Source organism: Neophocaena asiaeorientalis, unplaced genomic scaffold (assembly GCF_003031525.2).
Source record: "Neophocaena asiaeorientalis asiaeorientalis breed wild unplaced genomic scaffold, Neophocaena_asiaeorientalis_V1.1 scaffold1028, whole genome shotgun sequence".
NCBI lineage: Eukaryota > Metazoa > Chordata > Mammalia > Artiodactyla > Phocoenidae > Neophocaena > Neophocaena asiaeorientalis.
Window position 1 is genome coordinate 182,687 of NW_020174061.1, and position 22,963 is coordinate 205,649.

Consider the following 22,963-nt stretch of genomic DNA (forward strand, 5'->3'; position numbering starts at 1 on the left):
AGCCATGGCTGCTGAGCCTGCGCGTCCGGCGCCTGTGCTTCAGAACGGGAGAGGCCACAACAGTGAGAGGCCCGCGTACCGCAAAAAAAAAAAAAAGAATTATAAGGGATAATAAAAGCATACTATTTTACCCTTCCTTTTCCAGTGATGATTAACAAGTTCTCAGTAGATGCATCAATATTCTGTTTAAGCATCATATTCTAACATTGTTCAGTTACAAAAAACAGAACAAAGAAAGCGTCATACACTTTCATTCTTTCCTGTATTGCTACCCCTTTTCTTTTCAAATCAGTCACACTCAGCACTTTTCCTTGATGGTTTTGATAGTCAAGTGTTATTCTAGCTGGTTGTTCCACTCCACTAAGCAAAATTTTATGACGGGAGTAAAATTTTATGACAAGTGTTGCTGAGACTAACAAACAGGGAAGTTGGTAATTGGCTCATAGCCTCTCATCTTAAGTTCTGAAATAATTTATCTGTTTCTGACCTAATTTCAGTGTAACTTAGATTTTGAGTAATCTGGAGGTTAGCAATTGGCACTTATATTATATTCTGGGTAGAAACTGAAATCCACAGCACAACTTGCATTGGGGCTGGCATGTCCTACAGAAAATCCAAGGCTGAAATTTAAAGCAAGGTGACCTATTTGCCTTTTCTTTTCATCCATTAGGTTGAAATCTCTTTAGAGTAACTAAGAATTTGACTTCTTGTACGGTAGAATTTTAGTTCCAGTTAATTCCATAATATTTTACAAAGTCAAACTGTTCTTATCAATGCGGGTCTTCTAGACTTTGTTGAATATGTCCTTCTACACCTTTATTGGGTGGCAGAAGTCTTTTTCTTTAGAAGTTAAGAGCTTGAGAGGCAATTTATTAATACCTTCAGGCAGGCATTAATATTCCGTTTTTTTTGGCCGTGCTGCAGGGCTTGCAGGATCTTATTGCCCCGGCCAGGGATCGAACCTGGGCCCTCGGCAGTGAAAGCACGGAGTCCTAACCACTGGACCGCCAGGGAATTCCCAGGCATTATTATTCTTGAACTCCTTAGATAAAGCTGTTGAACAATCTCAGATAATGAGGATAAATAAGCCAATTTCCAGTACCTTATTACAGTATGAACATTCATTTAAAAAGTCTTTTATTATTTAGGCTCTGAATGGTTAAGGCATTTCACTTATCTGGCATATAACAGCTGGGTTCTTGATGTCAAATTGGAGAAAACAGAAAAAAAAATCAAGTACTTTGGAAATTTCTCTGTGTGCTCATTCCTCCATTGAATTTTTCAATTTGTAATTTAAACGAACCAACAAATATTTATTAAGTACCCACTATGTGCCAGGGTTTATTCTAAGTGCTAAGGGAGCAGAAATGAAAAATGTCCAATATGGCTAAATTAAGTATGACATATCCATATAATAGACTATGATCTAACCTCAAAAACAAGTGTGTAGGAATATTAAATCACACCAAATATTCAGGAGGTAATATGTATAATAAAGCAGATTTAGTAGACTTCTGCTATTTTTGATGCCCTGCATCCCTTTCTTTTTTTTGGGGTGACCTCTTTTCTTTGGGGAACTTCCGCTTCCCCATCCCATGGGATTTGGGAATGGACCTGTCCGTCAGAGTGTCTCTCCACTCTCCCATGAAACTAGCATTTTTGAGACCTATACAAGTTAGTGATCTGGACTTTCAAATTTGGTTTGGTCTTCATTGGGGAACCTGCAAATTGTTTGGTGTGTTGGGTAACTGGCCAAAATTTTCATTAAAAGTTGTTGAGGGCTTCCCTGGTGGCACTAGTGGTTGAGAGTCCGCCTGCTGATGCAGGGGACACGGGTTCGTGCCCCGGTCCGGGAAGATCCCACATGCCGCGGAGCCTGCGTGTCCGGAGCCTGTGCTCCGCAACGGGAGAGGCCACAACAGTGAGAGGCCCGCGTAACGCAAAAAAAAAAAAAAACTCCTTTAATTTATTTCACATGTTTATGTCACTTAAAACTTTCAGTGGTGTCTTTGAAAATCGGCCTATGAAGATAAGATAGCTCCTTGAACAATGAAACTTGAAAGGGCTAATAGATGCTGTAAACTGAAAGCAGAAAGATGAAGAATTATGAGACTATAGGGGTCTGAAGTTTGCTTTCAGATTCACAGTTCTGCCTTGAGTTTACTCTACAAATTAATTAATGAAGATTTTAAAAATTGTTTATAAAGATAAGAATGAATAGTCAAACATCTTTCAGTAAAACGGTAATAAGTTGCTATTCTAAATTCGTCATTTAGCTTTGTGGTTATTGGTTAGTTATTGTGTGCTATTCATCTGCTGGTGAAATATTTCAGTCAAATACATTACTCCAAGGTTTATCAAGAATCTGTGGGAAAATACCCCAAAACCTGCTAATGAAAAATTACAATCACTGTTGTTTTTGTACTTACATGGGGAAATACAAGTAGTATTTAATCATACACATGTGTTGATTATCCGCTCCATAAACTAGCTTATTCACTGGCTTTCCCATTAGGACCATCTCCCTCCACTGTCAATCTTATGTTCTGACGGAATGTAATCTGAATATAATTATGAGACAAAGATCCACTATGTAAGACTCTCAGAGTTCATTCAAAAATCAAGTGTAAATTATTTAGGTATAGCCTAGTTCTTTGCACTAGATGCCCAAATGTTCTATATTAACACTGGTACTAAATTTTTTGTATTTCTTTGTGGGTGTGTGTGTATGTGTGTGCAAAAATCTCTATGTATAAAGTATAGCATGTGGAGTAAGAACATGGGTGAATTGAAGCATGTAATAAACAATAGAACTGGATTTTAATCTACCATCATGAACAAATATCAAAAACTAAGAATGTTTCTCATGATGAATTTCACAATTTAAGTCATTCATTACCACAGAAAATGTAAAACAGTATATCTATTGTGAAAAGTAAAACCTTTGTCAGAGAGAAAATAACTTTTTCCCCAGAGTCCATAAAGTAATCTTTCTGTAAGAAACAGTAGTTGGATTTCTGTTTAGAATATCCTAACATTTTAAAGTATATCAGAGATTATAAAATTAGTATCAAAAAGTTAAACCAATAATTAGTTAAAAAACATAATGGAAGAAGATTCCATTGGCAATAGCCACCAGGTGGTCAAAATACTTTAGAACAAACTTAAGAAGTATTCAACAAAATGAAAAGAACAAAACTTTATTGGTGGAAAGAAAAAGAAAACGTTTTGACTAAATATGAAGATACACTGAGTTCTGAGATGGAAAGACTCAGTATTGTGAAGATTCTAACTCTCTCTCTATAATCTATTAATTTAATGAAGTCCTAATACAAAGCAAGCAGTGTTTTTGTGAAGATCCGCCCAACAATTCCAAAGTTCATGTGGAAGGGTAAACATTTAAGAAAATCTGAAAATAAGAGTAACTATAAATGAAAAATAAGGGTAAAGGAATTCTCCCAACCTGAGATTAAAACGTATTATAGAATTTCGATAATTAAAACGTTATGGTATTGACAACATCATACAGCAGACCAGTATAGCTGAATAGGAAGGAAGTCCAGAAACAAGTATATTTATCAAGTTAACATACATTAAAGATGAATTTTTCAGCCTGGGTGGAGAGAATCTATTATTCAATAAATGATATTGGATAGAGTGCCAGTTATCAGGAAAAAAAAGATTTCTACTCTATATTTACATAAAAATAAATTAATGATAATTAAAAATTTCTATGTAAGAAATGAACTATAAAATTACTAGAAGGAAAATATAGATGAATATTTATATATTTTGGGGGTGTCAGAGAAGGCTTTTCCGAGCACCATCAAAGGTAGAAGCCATGGAAGAAAAGACAGATTTAGATTTAAGTACAATTTTTTTAAAAAAAACTGTGCATGGTACAAAAACTATAATGAAAAAGTTAAAATGAAAATCATAATTTAAAATATTATAGTTTAAGGAAAAGTTTGCATAGTGTGATCACACTTTCTTAATAATACACCCGCAACACACATACTTAGAACATGAATGCATACACTCCCCCACTCTCTCCTCCTCTTCCTCTTTCCCTCCCCTCCTCTCTCTCTTTAGAAAAGCTTTGAAAGGATAGCATCCAAAATGTTACTGGTGTTTATAGTGGAAAGGTGGGATTTGGGTGACTTTATTTATATGCATCTCTATTTTCTGAATGTTCTGCAGTTAATATGGACTACTCATATAAAATAATTTAAGCAAGTATAGTAGACTAATTCAGGAGATGCCAGATGAACTTACCACGTGCCAAGTTAGACCGAGCCCATTTCAGTGTCCATTTGCTGGATTAGCATTTGGTGCCCTTCTCTCTGTTTTTTCAGGGTGAAGAAGGAGACCAGGGCGGAATTGGACAGGTTGGAGCTCAAGGACCTCCGGTGAAGTATTTTTAGAAACATATTTAACTATGTTGTGGGACCCTGGTGGTCTTTGGAGGATATCATTACTGCTTGCTGAACTTCTGGGGTTTGGGAGAGGATATGCCAAAATATTTCTGTAAAATTCACAGTTTTTCATCTTTTAAATATACAGCATCTGTCAAGGAATGCAAGATTTGTAAAAAGTACGCTTTTTGGAACACTTATGCATGAGCTCAGGAGACAACACATGTCATTCTCATGTCTCTGCTATTGACCCAAATATTTCTGGAATTCTCTTTTGAATTACCTTCAGAGTCAGAAAATAAGCCCCACAGGAATGAATGGCTTTATTCTGATTTGGCCAGATCTCACTTTGTGTCCTGACTGGATCACCCTGGCCATGTGTATTTCAGGCCATTCCTAACTGATCTACAGAGAACCGGGACTGACCTGGATGTAAAACAAACAGTTGGAGATGCCCCCTTTTCTCCAGTGAGAGCACGGGGAAATGACTGGCCTAGAGCTACTTTATCCTAAGCCATTGTGGACAGTTAGCAAGTTGCCCGGAAGTGGCTACCCCGCTTTCCTGATGGGGCGTCTGCCAGCTGCTTCTCCCCAGGGAGCATCTCTACGGCATCTGTTTCTGGAGCCCTGCTGCTGTGGGTCCAGACAGTCAAGAATGACAACACTCAGTGTTGAAGGGGGTCCTGGGATCGACACCCTGCACCCTCATTTTGAGGATTACCCACTCCTGTGCCCGAGAAGGGAGGAGATGGCTTCCTCCTGCCCCAAATTGGAATTCACAATGCCTTTTATCGTAGAAATGGTGTAACGTAGAGTGATGGCAAGTGAATGATGGAGACCCCAGCTACACTTATAGGAAGAAGCTTTTGTGGGCTGCCTGGGAACCTATTGCCTTGGATGGCACACACTGGTGGGGAAAAATTAGTCCAAAGTTTAAAATCACGATCATGTGACCCGTAACCACGTTACAAACCACGAAGGAGGCAAAAGTGGCAGTGTATTCTGTGTGAGTTAAAAGTCAAAGGCTTTAGCAAGATTCTTTGATGCTAACGATACTTACTCTTTTGCCATCAGTCATTGTTCCGATTCCAGATTTGTGTAAGTCTTCAGAATTTTTAAAAAGGGTTTTAACATCAGAAGAATTCCTTTTGGATTTTTCTTCTAAACCAGGAAAGTTTGTCTGCAATATAATGTCACTTTTTCTGTGTTACCTTTGGTTATGATAACATCCTTCTCGATCAGCTTTTGTGATGACATCAAAGAATGTGTGCTTCAACTAAAAGAATTTCCTTCTCTTTTTTACATTTCCAGGGGGCCCAAGGTTTGAGAGGCATCACTGGCATAGCTGGGGCCAAAGGGGAAAAAGTAAGATGGTGATGATACACTACCAAAATGCATAAATGTTTAAGTTTGGGGCCATTTCAAATAACTTCTTATCTTTAACGTCACTTTTTATTTCTTACTTGGTGCTTTGTAGATGTTTGGTTGGGTTCTTACTTTCTGTTATAAACGTAGATGATAGAAATGAGTCATACATAGGATACTTGTTATTATTATATATTTTAAATTATTTTGGGTAAATAGGAGTAAGCAGGGTTGTTTCGCTTAATCTCTTTTCTTTATCAGTAGTTGACACTGATAACACTGACACTGTACCTGGAGTGCCCGGCAAAAGCAGAGGAGGATGGAGAGGTGGAGCGGAGGATGACGCGTTGCCCTTGGTGGGCAGGGCAGGGCAGGGCAGGGATGGCTTGTCTGAGTGAATAGAAGAAGCAATAACAACGCAAGCTTGAACGTTCATGATGAGCTCAGAAATATTTTTCTTGCTGTGTGTGTGTGTGCGTGTGCGTGTGTGTGTGTGTGTGTGTGTGTGTGTGTGTGTATGAGTGGAGGGGGCATGTCTAGCTTCTCTCAGATGTTAAGGAAATGGTCAGCACTTTGTAGAAAGTTTGTTAGGAAAGCCCATTTGTAGGCTCCAGAAAATTAAAAACAGGGCTCTTTACCCACCACCCCTCCTGACCCTCGCCTCACCCTCTGCAGAACCTCTGAGGCTAATTCATGTTGTTCTTCACGGAAGCACAGAGTCTTTCATTAGCAACCAGACAAGGATAACGGGCACATTGTAGGTGCTCAGTAAATGAAATTCAACCTTTTTAGAAAAGAGATGCACATTTTTGTGGATCGAAGGAATTGCTTCATGAATAATTCCATCAATTTCATTTTTTCAGCCGCTTTCTCTGTCTGTCTAGGTTTTCTCATTGTGCCCGTCTCCCTCTTCTGTTTCCTATAGAATGCGGTTTCTTTTCTAAAAACACTGTATTTTTAAAAACATATTTTGCATTTCTGTACTCATGTTTCCTTAAGTAACATTCTGTGTGTACTCGTCTGTTATTAAAAAATAAATCCCATTTATTTTGAAGTTGCTGATACACAGGCTTTTGCTTTTTCTGGGTTTAAATCACTTCCTAAAATACGTGACCCTCACTTTGAAACCAATTACTGTTCTTGATATGCTCTTTATTTGAGGTATTTTGCTACTGGGTACTTTTCAAAATTTCTCATTTCCTCTGATTTTTGTCAAATTGCTTTCATTAAAAAGAAAAAAGCTCTTCTGGTGAATTCAGACCTGCGGAGTGGTTACCTAGTAACAGCAGTTTGGGTCTGAGCTGGTGTTGAACAGCAATAAGAGAGAGAGAGAGAGAGAGAGAAAGGGAGAGAGACGGGCAGCGTCCAAGCCATTTCTATAACTCGAAGGCTGGCTCTCCTTCCACCAGGCAACGTGAGTGACGACTTCAAGGGCTTTTTCAGGTCTCCCAAACATCTTCTTCACTGGTGGAAGGAGAACGCCTTCTGCTGTATTCTAGTTTTAGGGATCAGAGACTTTCAAGGCTCTGTGGTGCCTCTGCTTCTTTCTTTGATTCTACCCACGTCTGAACCTTCTAGCAAAGGTTTTCTAATTTTTAATTCTTACTGCAGACACCGTCCACCTGGTTTTCTTGGCCTGACATTTACCCAATACCCTTTTGACTGTTTTCCATTTCTTTTATCATCTCCTCCTCGCAAGCCTGTTCGTCAGGAGATGGCTTGTTCACTTCAGGTGCCCATCTGTCTTCTCGTTCCCCTGGTAGATGAGAAGAAGTTTTAAACAAGGGAGCGTGTCTTGTCATGCAGCATATGTAGAGAGCACCGAAAACCCCATATTTTTGTTTTCAAATCACATTTTGATTCTTATAATGAAAATAGGGAGGCGATACGTGCAATAGATAACAAAGACAGAGATAGTTTCACGATGATTAGATTTATGAAGCTCTGTAGTTTTTAGCCATCGTCACTCAGCAGGGTAAATCTGTTGTGGAGAAAATAGATCAATTCCTTGACACATACTGAACCTGCCATCTATCCAGGATGGAAGAGGGGATGCTTAAATCCTTATTACAATTCGTTCCTCTGAATCACACGGCTGGACTCCTGATTCTAGGTCTGGGTGGGGATCTCGAGTCCCAGAAATCCCTCCCACTGGTGTGGTGGTGGCGGAGTCCACAGCAGCTACTATTTGGGTGGCCCCTTGGTCTTCACCATCAATGAATTCCTGTAGGGATCCTGAGAACCCTGGAGTGTGATGACCAAACCTTTTCCAATAGGCTTGCCAAGTTCTCTAAACAGGTAGCTCATATCAGCAATCAGGAATGGACCCAGTGTTTGTTAACTTAAAATATTCAGGGTGGTATCAAAGATTGGGTGTAGGTACTTTTGGTGGGATGAGAGAATGTAAACCAGTGTTTTAACATCTGAGGTTTCTGATTAAATACTCCTAGGGTTCACTGATGAATAGAGTATATATTACAAAACACAAAACCTCCTTTTTATCTGGCTATTGAAGTTCTTTAGAAAGACTGGTGTGCCCTTTAGCATACATGGCTGATCTCAAGTTCATTTCTTTGTCTTGTTTATTTCCAGGGCGCTCGGGGCTTAGATGGAGAACCCGGACCACAAGGTCTCCCTGGTGCACCTGTGAGTAGTTTTCCTTTCATGGGATCCACTGATAGATTTTTTCTCAATGACCAATGATAGATTTTTTTGCTATATGTATGTGTGTGTGCAAGTGTCTTTACGTGTGAATAAGGTGGAAAAATGGGCAATAGTTTCTATATTTATTTAAAATTTTAAAATTAAGACAAGCATCTCTTTTTTGTACAGAGAAATGTTCTTCTGACTTGTTATGGGTTTTGTTTTCCTCATAAGTACCGTCAAATTGTTAAGTTTTTATGCTTTTGCTGCGTTTTCCTTTTGCTTTGGTTGCTAGGGTGCTTAGAGCTGCAGAAACTCTCTCACTTGAAGTTCTTGGGTAGTTCTGTCATTTTTCTCTCCTGTGATTTCTGATCTCATTATTTGATATTCTGACGGCCATGTGCGCACGTGTCCCTATTGTGGACTGCCTCACACCTGTTTTGGAAGTAAATAAACCAAAGAGCTGTTCATTAATATCTCTCACACCACCTTGAAAAGAAGAAAAGGTATAGTAAAATAGAATTTCCAACTATCAAGGTCCAGTGGGAAGGACAGAATGTAACTGAAGGATAACATTTTAAGATCAACCTCCAGAACATGTGGTGGAGGTAATGCACCGAGCGGGCCTGAGAGGAAGGAGGGCCTGCAAAGCTGTGCTGGGGGGGAGGCGGGGCACAGGCGGGAAGAAGCCCTGTTGGGGTGATGGGGGTGTGTGCTGCCTTAGGGCTGGCACGGCCTGGGTGGAGAGCTCCTTTTGAGAAGATGAACTTGAATAGATAAGGTCGAAGCACATGATGGAGAGTGTTTGATGCCAATCTGGGCGATCCGAAGTGATCCAGTAGCAACAGGAAGCCATTTGAGGTTTCAGAGCGGTTAAACAATTCAACAAAAGCTATATTTTAGGAAGACACCTCTTCTCATCTATTACCGCCTGTACCATATATCAACATTAGCTGGGTAATTGTGACAGAAATCATTATTATTGACTGGGGGAGTAAGTAATATGGAGAAAAGGTTGGCAACTCGTCCAAACCTCAACCCACCACGATAGTCAATGAGGCTAGAGGATGTGTAGATACAGTTACTGATGTCAAGGTTACCTGCAGTGTGGACCTTAATTTTATTATACTTATTCATCCAAAGAGCACAGAGCATTATGCCTTTACAATGAAATCAATAGACATGCATGTCTCAATTATCTTTATGGTAATATCAATTTTGAGGACAATATAATTTTTATAAAAAGATTTCTTGAGGCATCCACGATAGAGCAAAGCCGTTGGGATGAAAGGGCAATAGTAAGGTAACGTAGATGGTGTTTTATAATTTCTAAAGTCTATCAAAAAGTTACTTTTGCTTACTTAAACGCAATTTTATTTTCATACAGGGTGATCAAGGGCGGCGAGGACCTCTAGGAGAAACAGGTCCCAAGGGAGACAGAGTGAGTTCGAATTCGCGTTAACCACTGCGAGCATGCAGGTTGTGCTGGTCTCTTTGATGTGACCTAAGTACACGTGGTAATTGATTGTGTCTTGTCTGTCTTCTCCCTTCTACCCTGCAGGGGGCTCAAGGTTCTCGAGGAATTCCTGGTCTCCCTGGGCCCAAGGGCGACACGGTACGTGAGCTGTAGTCATCAAGCCCATTTTTCAAAGTGATTATTTCAGTAAAACTTTAGAAAGTGATGAAGGGAAGAAGAATGTGTTTCTAAGAGACAGTGTGTTTCTTTGTGCGTCTTTAGGGCTTGCCAGGTGTGGATGGCCGGGACGGGATACCTGGAATGCCGGGAACAAAGGTAGCTGTGTGATTTGATCTAAAGGTGGTGGAGTCGTCCCTGCCCGGGGCCAGCCAAGCACAGGGTTTCCATTACTACGTCACTGAGACTTTTATTGAGCTGGTTTTGACTTTTTTCCTCCTTCTAATTTTTTAATCAAGTGTCAGTTCAAGATACTTATTAGAAGTCAGAAAGAGAAAGACAAATACCATATGGTATCAATTACAAGTGGAATCTAAAACATGAACCAAATGAACCTATCTGCAAAACACAAAACAGACTCACAGACATAGAGAACAGACTTGTTGCCAAGGGAGAGGAGTTTGGGGAGGGATGGACTGGGAGGTTGGGATTAGCAAATGCAAACTATTATATATAGGATGGATAAACAACAAGGTCCTACTGTATAGCACAAGGAACTATGTCCAGTGTCCTGAGATAAACCATAATGGAAAAGAATAATGAAAAGAATGTATCTATGTGTATAACTGAGTCACTTTGCTGTACAGCAGAAATTAACACAACATTCTAAATCAACCACACTTCAATAAAAAAAAAATTATTAGAATAGAATGTTTGCTTGGTTTCAGAAAGTCAGTAAAATTGCCCCATGGATGAGAGTAGGCAGAAGGAAATTAACGTATTCTGATTGCATTTCTGTCCTAAGTCCTATCCCATCTCCCCACCCTGAACTGGGTCATGCTATGAAAGTGCACGTAAGGTCAGCTGTGCGGATACTCCTTTTACTTAGAAGGTCTTGGTCTTTCCTTTTCTTAAAAGAAGGACAGCAGTTCATACAGATTCAACAAAAATTTTTTTCAGGGTGAACTAGGGAAACCTGGACCTCCTGGGGAAGCAGGGTTGCAGGGGTTACCTGTAAGTATTTGAATATTTAAATGTTGATTGGTTTATATACATAGTTTGAAGATATGCACTTGGGGGAGAAGCATGTTATGTATGTAATTTGATAAGTTCTGGAGAAGAAATGATGCTTTCATTTTATATTTTTACAGTTTTACATTGACATTTCTGTACTTTTTCTCTGAATAACTAGTTACTTCTCTGGTAACCACACTGAGCTTTAACTTTATATTTTGCATCCCTCCTCTCTCTAGAGTTCACTAAACCTTCCTTATATCGTTGCACTAACCCTGAGCTGTGGTCCAGGCTTTATACTTCCTCCTACTTTTAACCAGTTCTGAAGCTCTTGTACCAGGGTTGAGCCATAAGAGGTTGAGAGGATGTTCAGGGAACAATGTGAGATAATAAGATTTCATTGTTTGATCGTGTGCTATTTTGAATTATTCAAATTGGTGTTTTCCTGCATTAATGTGGCTGGAAGTTCACGTGGGTTATACCACGTGTATTCTTGGCCCTTTGGAGGCAATTATTTCAAGTTAAAAGGGATACTTGGTAATGATGAGGGCTGCCCTCGGTTTATTATGATATCTGACACCTTAAAATAATCAGAGAAATCAGGCCTCCCAGTGGCACCAAATCTCAGACCCAGCATTCTCCTGCCATTCTCTTTTTCTACTTAAGGCTTAGAGTTTTTGATAGGTCCTTGCTTTGTATTCCACACATGAAATCATGCCAGGAAGAGCTCCTGTTGATCTGAAAATAGGATTCTAATTTGGAAGTTCATCCTTGAAAAGTAACTTTAGTTTAGAGCTAGAATTTGCTGTAAGGGTATTCAGACATAACAAGCCAGTTACAGTAAAGTTGCCTTCTACACTGTGGGTAGGTCTATAACTGTTCAAACTGGGGAACTAGGAAGAATCTCCCTCTAAAGCTTTGAGGTTGTCACGATGCCCCCAGCCCCTCGGCAGTATGCAGTGGGCTTGGCATCTCACGGATTCTCAGAGGAGGTGATTAAACCTAAGTTCTGTGTGCATGCTTTCAGGGTATACCTGGAATTCCTGGCGCAAAGGGTGTTGCCGGTGAAAAGGTAAAAGATGAAAACTTTGTAGTTAATATTTTTCTCTATTTCTTTATTCTTTTACTAATATATTTTATTTATCATTTTATATATTTCCAACCTGCCTTTTATATGTTTGACCTTAAGGAGAAATCAAAAAGGCCTTAAGGCTTCAGAAGCTAATCTCTTTCCCAGCTGCAGAAATAGTACTTTGACAAAGCGTTGCTGATCAGACTACCTTCTTGAAAGAGTCATCCTCTGCCAGTGTAAAACAGGGAAAGTTTGATTTGCTCTTTACGACTTACTATGAGGACGATATTAAGCCATAGAAAATGTCAGTGCATATATTATTAAGATGATTTATCTTAAGCTAAAAGATATTAAGCATTTTGTTCACATAATGATCAGTTTTAAGTGCTTATATTCTAGCACTTAAGGACAACAGTTGAAAGAAAACGTTAAAGGGATAAAATATAGCGTTACTTTAAATAAAATAAACTGTGAATAACGTAGAAATTGATTACTATTAGATTACATGGCTCCAGGCCTCCGATCGTAGTGGCTCGTGGAGTCTTGAGCAGAGATGTGCCCTAGTAAGTAGACCATGAGCAACTGATGGTGGGGTGGGATCCCAGACACCTGCTTTCCCTGGAGCTTGCTGGCACATCCCTTATTTCCTCATGTTGGCACGATCTTTTACAATTTTAATGGTGTCAACGTCAGGTATCAATAAAAAGGCTCCAAGAACTGTATTAGAGGTGGAAATGATGAAGAAAGACATATATAATTCACATTGTAAAGAAAGAAAAATCCTCTCTTATTCTTGTCTGTCTAAAGACCTTCATTTTTGGACATCTGACCTTCGCTTTTAAGTATTTTTGACATCTATATTATGCCTCTGGAAGTGACAAAACAGTATCCTAACCTAAATCTAAAGAACTTTGATGGTACCCACCAAGAAAGAGAGTTTACATCTCAATGTAAAATCAGGAAAGTAACGCTCTTTAAGTGTAAGAAATACCCAGTCTGGGTAAGACAGGTTGATTATTACGCTTATTTACTGCCTGAATTACTCTAAATATTGTATTTTACCTTCAGGGTAACACAGGTGCTCCAGGGAAGCCCGGTCAACTGGGGAATTCAGGCAAACCGGTAAGTTGCCATAGGTTACCTTTTCATACCTTGTAACCTGTTGTAATCACTAAGCAAAGGATTAGGGAGTTTAACTTTTTCTTTACCTGCCTTCCTTATAACAGGGCCGCCAGGGGCCACCAGGAGAGGTGGGACCCCGAGGACCTCGGGGCCTCCCTGTGAGTATTCCTTTTCTGTGGACCCCTCCCAAAGTGCCTTCCCCAGGCTTTGCTGGGTTTTCCTTCCCGCCTCTCCCTCCCTCCCTCCCTTCCTTCCTTCCTTTATTCATTCATCCATTAACTCATCCAGGAATGCCTTCTGACGTTTTAACATGTGATAATCCAGATAAACAATGGAACAGGAATGCTACTTAGATATACAATATGCTTTTTTTCCCCTAGAAAGTAGAAACAAAAATGAAGTATTTAAAAAAAAACATGCTGACCCTTTCTGCTCTCATCTCGTGACGTAGGAAATATTTTAGTGTGATTAAAAAAAACAACCTTATTGAGGTATAATTCACATACTATATAATTCACCCATTTAAAGTATACAATCCACTGGGTTTTAGTACATTTGCAGAACTGTGCAATCGTCACCACAGTCCACTTTAAAACATTTTCATCACCTCAGAAAGTAACTCTAGATCCACTTGCAATTCAACATTTCCCCGCCCCCACCCACGCACCCACCCAGTCCTCTCAAACCTAGGAAACCACTCATCCACTTTCTATAGATTTGCCCATTCTGGAAATTTCATATAAATGGATTCATGCAGTATGTGGGTTTTTTAATGATTGGCCTCTCTCACTTAGCATAATGTTTCAGGGTTCTTCTATGCTGTACCATGTATTAGTACTTCATTCCTTCTTATTGCCAAATAGTATTCAATTGTATGGATGTACCACATTTTGTTCATCCATTCATGCATCGATGGGCATGGGGGTTGTTTCCACTTTTTGGCCATTATGATTAATGCTGCTGTGGACATTTTTCTACAAGTTTTTGTGTTGACTTGTTTCATTTCTCTTGAGTACATACCTACGAGGGGAATTGCTGGGTCATGTGATAACTCTATTTTAATCTTTTGAGAACCTGCCAGACTTCTTTTAGTGTGAATTTGTAAATGTGTCTATTTTGCAGCAAATAATATAGCTCTGTATATTTTCTCACTAGATACACTTTAACCCTTAGAGAGAAACTGATTTGGAAATGAAACATGGTGCACTCAAATTTAACTTTAAAAAAAGTCTCCCTGGTCTTGATTTTAAGTTCTTATCTTCAAAGCCTGCTGGGTAACACAAAGAACTCCAAGTGAGAACACAGAAACGTTCCCAAATATCATTGTTAGTTTCTAAAGAGCATCTCTTGAGTATGTTGAGTGAGGATTTTCACGCTTCAGAAAAGTGAAATATCCCAGGTGTCTCGCGATATGAGAGTGGAGAGTGGAGTTTTCCCACTTCTTACCGCTGTTTGTCAGCTGACCCGTACCAGGCGGTGTCCAATACTTTCCCTCGACTGTCTGTCAGAGCAGTGAGGTCATAGCTGGATCCTATTTCTGAAGCAACAGAAAGACTGATCAGTGTGGAGGAAGGGTGCTGGAGCTTTGAGAAAATTGCCTATTTCATCTCGTGCTCCCTGCTGATGGCAGGACCAGGCACAGAGCACAAGCCGTACGGGTGCAGTGGGCTCGGCCCATCCCTAGCTCAGGACTCGAGGCCGGCCTTCGGAAGCGATGGCGTGCGGTGGAGGCGGTGTTGACTTCGCTCACGGGAGGGCGGCGGATCCGAGGAAGTTATGCCTGCGCAGGGTTTTGGGCCTGATTCCGGTTTTGCTTGTTAGTTTCTGTAAGCGTCCGCGTTCTTCCCACTGTTGCCGTCACCGAGGCTCAAAGCCTTGGTGTTTCTTCTCCATCACGTTCCTGCCCCCAGGTGGACCTGCTCATCCTACCACGTCCTCTCTAAAGCTTCCTGTCTGACTCTTCTTTCTAAGCCCACGTCCACCCCCTGGCTCAGGTGGTTCACTGCTGCTTGATCGTTGCAGTCATTTCCTGATTTGCCTTCCCTGCTCCCATCTTTCCTTCTACTGCGGCTCGCAGCAGGGTACTCTTGGTATTCTGGCTGGGATAGCTCTCCGTTCTCCAGGACTCTTGCACATCGCAGGGTGTCCTGCATCTAGAACTCCAGCAGTGTCCCCGCAGTCCTGGTGACAAACGTAAATGCCTGGGGAACGGTAGGGCTCCAAGTCTGCACGTGCCTCCATACTGGTCTTTGCAAAGTACAGCATCCAGCATCATTTCTCTTCTTCATTTAAAAATCTTCAGTGGATTTCCACTGACAATAAAGGAAAGCCTGAAGTCTGTTTATCCCCTAGTTTTACTTCCCATTTCTGCCTTGCTAAGAGCCTGCGTTCCAGCCAAGCTAGACTTCATGCTAATTCCCAAACACTCTCTGCACTTCTCAGACTGCCTGTTTTCTTTGTGATGCCCTGCAACTGAGATGGCTTTTTCCTCTGTTTCTCTGACTGGACATCCCATGTGCCCTCCTAGATACAACTGAAGTGTTAATTCTGCAATGGAACCATCTCTGATGACGCCCTACCCCCCAGATAGAAGTGACCTCTCCTTATTCTGAACCTGTAACCCTTGGTCCCTTTTTGCCCTGTGGTGTGGAAACTGCAGGAAGTCAGGAACACGTCCGATCCACATTTGTGTTCCCTACATCTCTTTCCTCGGGGCCTGCCGTAAGGTCGTGCTCAATAAATATTCCTTGAAATGCATTGGATGGGAGGTACAGTAAATCTTGAAATGCATTGGATGGGAGGTACAGTAAATCTTGAAATGCATTGGATGGGAGGTACAGTAAATCTTGCTATGCTGCCTCCGTTCATGATTGACTTTGCACCTACTATAAATTTTTCAGAAGAGTATCACGTGTGGTTATAAATATTATAGTTCTGGATCAGAGTTTTTACACCAAATGTACTTACTGAAAGATACATTTGTTCTTTCATTTTCCATCATTAAATTCATTTTCTTGGTAAATTCACACATTGTCACCCATTCCCCACAAGTTTGATCAGTTCTTCCTGCAAATCTTCAACTGAGAAGCTGAGTAGAAGGAATGAAACCTATTTCTAATGTGTCCTGTGAAAGAATCAAGGTTAACTGTAGTCTGTCTTTGAAATTAAATTCTCCCCTTTCCTCACCGTTGTTCCATCAACTTTCGCCAACGCCACGGCAAAAAATATTGGAGTTTTGGCATCTCTAGGGATTACGTATGAGCACGTATCTTTACCACTTGGCTTGCGCTTCCGGCTTTCTCTGTCACATTCCGCTGTGTTTACACATGCGTCTGGGTGACTCCTGGTTTAGAGCCAGCAGGTGGCTGGGGCCTCTGATTTGGTCCTACCGTGTAGTCGCTCCCGTCCGGCTTCCTCTTCCAGGTTTCCCAGAACTTGCCAGGGCTTTTGTTGAGTGGGTTGTGTTTGCTCTGCTCTCGTGATTTGGACTGGGATGAGTGCTACACCAATCTACCCCCAGTTTTCTGAAGACTATACACTTGTGGAATGTGGAAGCCTGTCTCCTCTCTCTTGAAGTCTTCTAACCTGACCCCATCACCAGCAACTTCAGCACAGAGGTCCCACATGCTGTGTAGTTGAGTGACCTAAGCTACCTTCCTACCCCATCAGACTCTGGAATAGTCTCCCAGTCAACACTTCGTGAAGCAGCTGTGATGGTTATGGTGTAAACAGATTGTCATCTGCTTCTGTGTGAGGGGATATTTAAACCTACCCTGGAGAGAAATACAAAGTACACAATGTTGTAAAATTGAATGAATCTTAAAAAATATTTCTGTGGCAAGCCTAAAAATCATCCCTGTAGTAGGGCTAATATGATCTGCCAATGTTAATATGAAAATGGGTTTGTAAAAGCAGCAGTCTTTAGCAGTCATAACTCATCTTCTGGGTTGAACGTCCTTTTTGCCAGAAAGAGGCATTTAGGGTATATTACAGCCTGAGCATAGTGATTTATAATTTCCCCGTTCTGAAACTGGCAAGGTACTAAGGATAATGTTTGTTATTCAGCTAGTTAGGATTTGGGGTTATCAGGCAAATACAACCACCACCACAATCTAGAGCACAGTGGAGTAAAGTCCAGTCTTTTGGTAAAATAATTATGACAACCCAAGTATGATAAAATGCATTTTTCGGTGGTATTTTAGAAGTCTAGTAGTTCCATTTTGAAAGGGAGACTTCCATATTGAAGTCTTTGTATTTATTAAAATGAGTTTTACAAAATAGCTGCTAGGATTTCTTTATAAAAAAGGCGCCTTCTTAGTGATCTGACAGAAACTTGAGAAATGAGGACTAAAGACTTGTTTTTTCCAAGCATAACTCATGCTTTTAAAGAAATTTGGAAGATTTGAAGCGAAAAGAACATTTAATGGAACATTTGATTGAAAACCATCATTTTGACTGATGTCTTTATTCCTTGGATAAACATAATAACTAGCACGTCTGCAGTGCTTACTATGAGCTGGACGTTGTTCTAAGTACTTCATGTATCTATTCAATCCTCCCCAAAGCCCATTTTACAGATGAGGAGACGGAGGCACACAGGGGTTGAGTTGCCTGCCTGGAGTCAGCTGGTGCCTGGCGGAGCCAAACTTCAGACCTGGCCTTGGGGCTTAGTGTCCAGGTCCCCATCTCCACCCTCTAATGCCTCCAACGTCAAGGTTCCGCTGCATGTTTTTTTTTTTTTTTTGCGGTACGCGGACCTCTCACTGTTGTGGCCTCTCCCGTTGCGGAGCACAGGCTCCGGACGCGCAGGTTCAGCGGCCACGGCTCACGGGCTTAGCCGCTCCACGGCATGTGGGATCTTCCCGGACCGGGGCACGAACCCGCGTCCCCTGCATCGGCAGGCGGACTCTCAACCACTGCGCCACCAGGGAAGCCCCGCTGCATATTTTTATTTGAAGTTAGCCTGGCAAATTCTAACGGCACAAAACACATTTAGCAAATTTTAGTATTTATGGAGCTTTCGCAGTGAGCATTTAACAAGAATCTAAGTCAAGCTGGTGAAGGCAAACGAACAGAACACAAGCCCCAGTAATTTCCTGGGTCTTACCCCAGACCTACAGAATCAAGACCTGGGGGAGAGGGGTGGAATGCGGAGGGGAGAGAGGAGGTGGGGTGGTGAAGACACCAGTGAAATGTATTTCTAAAACCTCCTCAGGGGATTCTGATGCACAGCCAGGGTTCGGAATCATTCGTAGAGGGTCTGCATCTTTTCTTTTCTTTAAGCCTTGATTGGCTTCTTAGATAGGGACGAATTGGAAGATGTGTCTTAACATGTCGGAGATAAATATGGTGGCACAGAGCACCCAAGAGAAAAATAGAGCATTTTCTTATGGTCTTCGCATTTTCAGTGGTAGGATGTTGCCTTTTTATCTGGTTCCTTCCAATTCTCTTGTTAAAACCCATAACTTCTGTCAAGAGGTTTGTAAATATCAGCCATGGGACAGAAGAGCCATTTCCCCACCAGCCTCCCTGGCCCACATCTGAGAATGTGATTTCACCATAGCTGTTGAAACAGAAGAGATTTATCATTTTTCTAGCACTCTTGTTGTTACCAGGTTAGGGTGAATTGCTCCCTGCAGGATGTGTTTAGTTTAACCTGTGTTTTTTTAGAGATTACTATTTGTATCTCAATTTCTCACGTTCATCTTAGTTACAGGTGAAATTAAAGAACTTAGAGGAAGAATATGCATGTTTTTAGAACACATAGAAATCATAAGAATGGCCATGAGAAAATCTTGCCCTTTTTTTTTTTTTTTTTGTAGTAGTAGCTGTTTGGTCCTTGTGGAAATAAACATTACCTTTTCACACAGTGGGATGATTTCTATAGAAATACCTAAGTTCAGAATAGCCAAGGATTTATAAGCTAGACGTGAAACGAAAATGAGGACCCACATGTTGTCTATTTGTGCAGGGACAGAAAAGTGAATGCCCGTAATTTCACCCATCCCTCCCCTGGTCCTACGTGTGTTGCCCTGTCATGGCTATAGGTCAGCAGAGCAGGCTGCGTAGACTGGGTTCTGAACCGTTCGTAGGTATTACCAAGGGCTGCCAGGGCTTGGAAAAGACTTCTGAATTGAATAATGAGAGCTCATGAAAGACAGAGAAAATAAGATTCCAGCAAAGAAAATCTTTGTCTTTGACTGAAAAGATAATTAATCTCTCCAAAAGTAAATGAAAGGTTATAGAGTCCTTTATTTTCATTTAGCCTTTTGGTTTGTGGAAGAGGAAAAGAGTATATTAATCATCTTTGTTTTGGATAAGATGGAATAATGGTTCATTTATTTAGACATGAATACTTGAGGTTGTGTCGAGAACTTTGCTTTCCCTTTCTGACACGATTAATTATGTTTCCCACCAATGACTGTTAATCGTTCTGTGAATTAAAGTCATTTTATCTCAATGACATTTAGGATCTCAATCAGGATGCAGTTCAGAAATAATTTGAAAATGCCAGCAGAGCAGATGTACTGAAGAAAATCTATCTTGAACTTGGAAGTACTGGGTCATATTAATGGAGTGAAACCCCATCTTTATGTGTAGAGACACATAGAAGAATCTATCATAAGGGCTGGTTTTCACCTGACTTATCAATATATCTTTCTAACATCTGTCCACATGGGGTACTGCTTCTGGCTTCCAAGCTGCTCACAAGGGTTACCTACCAATGTATTATTCAAACTCATGCATTAGACAGAACATTTATATAAAAGTTTTTGAAAAGCATTTAAGAGTATTTTGTTTAAATCACCTGTAAGTCATATGAAATTATAGCTAGAAACTTGTAATTTGGCATACAATTCTCAGTCCTCTAGAGCAACGGAAAATGCAGAAGGTTTATAGATCTTGACATTTTGTTCTTTTTATAGATGAATGAATAACATATGGGTCAGATCAGGATAATCTTATCAGAAGCACTTATAAATATTAAACATTAATATGAAGTTGTCATGTCATTTTAAAGAAAAACAAACTCAAAAGACTGCCTTCATTTTGTGTACACCATCCAGGAAATGTGATTATTTATCCAGCAACCTCAGTGTTCAGCTTAGTTGAACTTGAGTTAGAAATGAAACAAGCTTTTGTCAGACTGCATAAAAGTGTATGAAGTTCTCAGAGAAAGAAATTGAAGAGTTCGTGGTGTTTCCTTTTCTCAAAGGGCTTCGAGTTTCAAATAAATTGATATTGGCTCACAAAATGAAATGAGAGTGTTGCTTTTGGTGCATCTACATTATAAATTGTACTTTCCAAAGTCTATTTAATCTTTTAAGACATGTTTAGAACGAGTAGAACAAAGACTTTTTCAGAAACTTTACACATTTCTACTATTTACGTCTTTTTGAAGTTACAGTAGTAATTTGAGGGCGAACATCTCTGTCCTGTGTCTTTTTCCCTCTTTCGAGGTTCAAGATCACTTGCCAGATGCTGCTTTAAAATGTACTGTAGACCTGAAATTTACTCTGTGTTTTACACATTTATGTGGAATTCAAAATTTTACTATACCTATACCTCAAGAACATGTAGTCTAAATGAGAGGATAAATCATGTACACAAATCACCATAATCTAATTTGGATGGTGAAGTAGATGCTGAAAACTCCTAATTGCCATTTCTTGTAGATGTATCAGGTATGATGTCCATGGAACAGTCTGTATTCACAACGAACAGCGTTAGGACTGTTAGAACTCAGGATGGACACTGACGAGGCTGCAGGCATTTAATATAAAGGTCTCTGCCTTCAGTTGAAGATGGGGAGAATACTTTGGTGACCTTTATATTTAAACAAAAAACCTAGGTAGCATGTTACTTCATTGAAATAGTGATTAAACATTTGCATTTCGGCAGACTGTCTGGTTGACCATCATGTTTGTGTGTTTCTAGGGCAGTAGAGGTGAAGAAGGACCAGTAGGACCCCCAGGACTACCAGGTAAACTGGTAAGTAATAATTCTGGTCCCGCAGTTTATTTGCTTCATACAAAACACAGTAAGTCTTTTAAAAGAAGCAAGGAGAGAAAAATAATTTACAAAGGGTAATTGCATCATCCTTACTTGATTTCTATTCCTATGTGAATGTGTGAAAATGTAAATGAAGAATTTCAAATTAAATCTAGGAGACCCTTAAAGGGTATTTTAATCAGTGTGGCTTGTAGCATTTATTCGAAAACTGGGAGAGATACAAAGTGCTACATTTGGCTCCTGGTTGTTCTTGGACTTGGAGAGCGAGTGCGTGAATGCCACCCTTTTACTTCTCCAGCCTTGCTTGTTTACACAGCCAGCGAGGCGGGGACTCAGCTCAAAGAGCCCACTGTTGGGAAGGGGTGCTAGCCCTGGAACTGGGGACCTCAGAGGTGGGATGGAGTCTGGTGGGGGGGACTGGGTCTCTTCTCCTGGGAGTTGGGAGAGTGACAAATTTGAGAAGCAGAGTTAAACCAACACAGCACATTTATTCTAGACAGGAGTCCACACACCCAAGGTTGTGTCTGGCTTATGTGCTTTCAAAGTTGCGGTAGCAGTGGTTCTGGGGACTCTGTGTTTGCTTTTCAGGGTTCTCTCGGCAGACCTGGCTTCCCCGGCTTGCCTGGCCCCCCTGGACTTCCTGGAATGAAAGGTGACAGGGTAAGATACCTAGCTGTCCAGAAAGTTCCTTATTTGGAAGGGTGATTTCTACTATGTTGAGAAACCAAGGTCGCTTTTGGCCCAATGGAGAATTTTTCTAGAAATTACCATAGAGGGCTATCAAGAAAGATATCTTAAATTACTGAGAGTTGAGATTAAGAAACAAAAAAAAAATCTATTAATACAGTAATTTATCAGAAGGGAAAAATAAAAGCTGAGTAAAGTAAAAATTCAGCTGTAATCACACATCCTATTTAGTTCTAAACTTCCAGTCCTACTAGTTACATTTTACATGGATGTGATCAGAGGGCACTTCAGGTTGCCAGTGACTTTTTTTGGACAACTGTCAGTTTCTCCAGGTCTGACCTGACTCTTGCTAGGTGGTGAGGTGATAGGGATTATTCATACGTGTTCCTATTCACCAGCCCAGTAAGGGGAGTTGGTTCGTTTGAAATTATATAGTTAAACACCTCAAAACACTGAAAAAGTATATTTTATTCCTTACAGGGCGTAGTTGGTGAACCTGGTCCAAAGGGTGAACAGGTAGGTGCCACGTGTGAAATGCAGCACTTAATGTGCCTTACCAGCAGGGGGCACTGGCTGACCTGCGCTGTGGGTAAAATGTGGAGGCTCATTGTACTTCATAGTGGGTGAAACGCAGGGTTTAATTTGGTCTGTAGCCTTATCTACCATTTTAATAAGCCGGAGCGAATGATGGCTCTGCCTTCAAGAATACACATTGTCCTTCCTTTGAAAAGAATGGCCCCGTCTCTCTTACGCAACAGATTGGTTTACTCCAAGCCTGATGAGGCCTTCCATAGCCGCATCATCATGTTTTGTTTTTTCTTTACCAAGACCTTAGCCAATAAACAATGCATGTGAATTAGAGCTAGTCCTTGCCCTGGTGTTGTTTGTTTGTTTTTTTACCTAATTATAAAATTGTTGCTTATACTCATTAATCCTTATCTTTAGCAGAAACTCAACTTCACCTTCTGGCTTTTCTCTGGGCTGTTTTCTGGGTTGGAC

At 40.6% G+C, this 22,963-nt stretch overlaps 1 protein-coding gene across 2 annotated transcripts in view; it reads left to right on the forward strand.

Annotated features, from left to right (window-relative positions):
* The window catches only part of COL9A1 (collagen type IX alpha 1 chain), an 83,345-nt gene that overhangs the window by 39,151 nt on the left and 21,231 nt on the right, over positions 1-22,963 (forward strand). For both annotated transcript variants that reach the window (XM_024754549.1, XM_024754550.1), the window contains 13 exons: positions 4,356-4,409; positions 5,727-5,780; positions 8,373-8,426; positions 9,811-9,864; positions 9,985-10,038; positions 10,162-10,215; positions 11,017-11,070; positions 12,098-12,142; positions 13,211-13,264; positions 13,369-13,422; positions 21,203-21,256; positions 21,866-21,937; positions 22,445-22,480. In XM_024754549.1, coding sequence (XP_024610317.1) covers positions 4,356-4,409; positions 5,727-5,780; positions 8,373-8,426; positions 9,811-9,864; positions 9,985-10,038; positions 10,162-10,215; positions 11,017-11,070; positions 12,098-12,142; positions 13,211-13,264; positions 13,369-13,422; positions 21,203-21,256; positions 21,866-21,937; positions 22,445-22,480 — 693 coding nt within the window. The remainder of the gene's footprint in view (positions 1-4,355; positions 4,410-5,726; positions 5,781-8,372; positions 8,427-9,810; positions 9,865-9,984; positions 10,039-10,161; positions 10,216-11,016; positions 11,071-12,097; positions 12,143-13,210; positions 13,265-13,368; positions 13,423-21,202; positions 21,257-21,865; positions 21,938-22,444; positions 22,481-22,963) is intronic.